We start from the raw sequence: 1069 nt of genomic DNA, 5'->3' as shown, positions 1-1069 counted from the left end.
GGGAGCCCCCACCGTGGTGGGGGGGGGACGGTCCCGGGGAAGCGCGGCGGGATGCGGAGGAGACCTGGCGGGAGGAAGGATGTGGCCGTGGCTTCCTGGGAACGTCTCTGGGACACACGGTGCCAGTCCTCCCCGTCCCAGTCAGTGACTCTTATCCTGGGGGGAGCTTTCTCTCCCCTTCCGCTTGCAGGAGATGCCGTCGGTGTCCGTGCTGGACTATGCTCTGCCTCAGAGACCCCCGCAGGCTCGAGAGGAAGAGCGGGACCCCTCCGAGCGGGCGCTGCCCCGGCGTTCGTCGTCTCCTGTCATCGGGAGCCCTCCTGTCCGGGCTGTCCCCATCGGCACCCCTCCCAAGCAGGCTGCCGTACCCAACTTCAACCAGCAGGTACCTCCCCTCGGCCCCGCTCGCCGCCCGCGGCTCGGAGGGCGCAGGCTGGTCCCCGGGGAGCTCACAGGGGGGGGACTGTGCTTGCTTCCCTCCTCCTAGATCCTGTGCCCGAAGCCTGTCCACATCCGAGCTACCATGCAGCAGCGCTACCCCGCTCCCTACGGCGAGAGGATGTCCCCCAACCAGCTCTGCAACGTACCGGTACCCAGTCCCCTCTGCACCCCTCCTTGTGGGTGCTGACCTCGAGGCCCCAGTTGCTGGGAGGTCCTCCAGCCTCCCCAGAAACCTCCGACGCCCTGTTCCCCTCCTCCCGTCTGCGACTCCAGGCCCTGATGCCGCTGGACCCGTCACTGTCACGCACAGCCAGCCCAGCGGCTTGTCTCTAGTTCCGTAGCTCGGCCCGTCTGCCTCGTCCTGCCGGGTCAGCCCCGTTCCCTGCAGCCTGGCCTGGCTCCCTGCCTGCCTGGGGCACCCCCCTGGGGCTTCATCTTGCGCCGTCGCCCGCTCCCCGTCCGCCCCCCCCGTCGGGCTGTGCCAGGGCCGTGACCGGGGTCCCTCTTCCCTTCTCTTTCCCCAGAATTCCTCCCTCCTGGGCCACCCCTTCCCCCACAGCGTCTCTCCCGTCCTCACCCACCTGCAGAGAGCGCAGCTGCTCGGAGGAGCCCAGGTAAAAGCCCCCCC

At 69.3% G+C, this 1069-nt stretch overlaps 1 protein-coding gene across 1 annotated transcript in view; it reads left to right on the top strand.

Moving 5' to 3' along the window:
* The window catches only part of PATL1 (PAT1 homolog 1, processing body mRNA decay factor), a 19664-nt gene that overhangs the window by 6551 nt on the left and 12044 nt on the right, over positions 1–1069 (top strand). The window contains 3 exon segments of the mRNA XM_019472598.1: positions 191–385; positions 488–589; positions 966–1055. Coding sequence (XP_019328143.1) covers positions 191–385; positions 488–589; positions 966–1055 — 387 coding nt within the window.

Source organism: Aptenodytes forsteri, unplaced genomic scaffold, assembly GCF_000699145.1.
Source record: "Aptenodytes forsteri isolate BGI_AS27 unplaced genomic scaffold, ASM69914v1 Scaffold533, whole genome shotgun sequence".
Classification (NCBI taxonomy): Eukaryota; Metazoa; Chordata; class Aves; order Sphenisciformes; family Spheniscidae; genus Aptenodytes; species Aptenodytes forsteri.
Note: the sequence above shows the minus strand (reverse complement) of the source record. Positions and strands in the feature narration are given on the sequence as shown.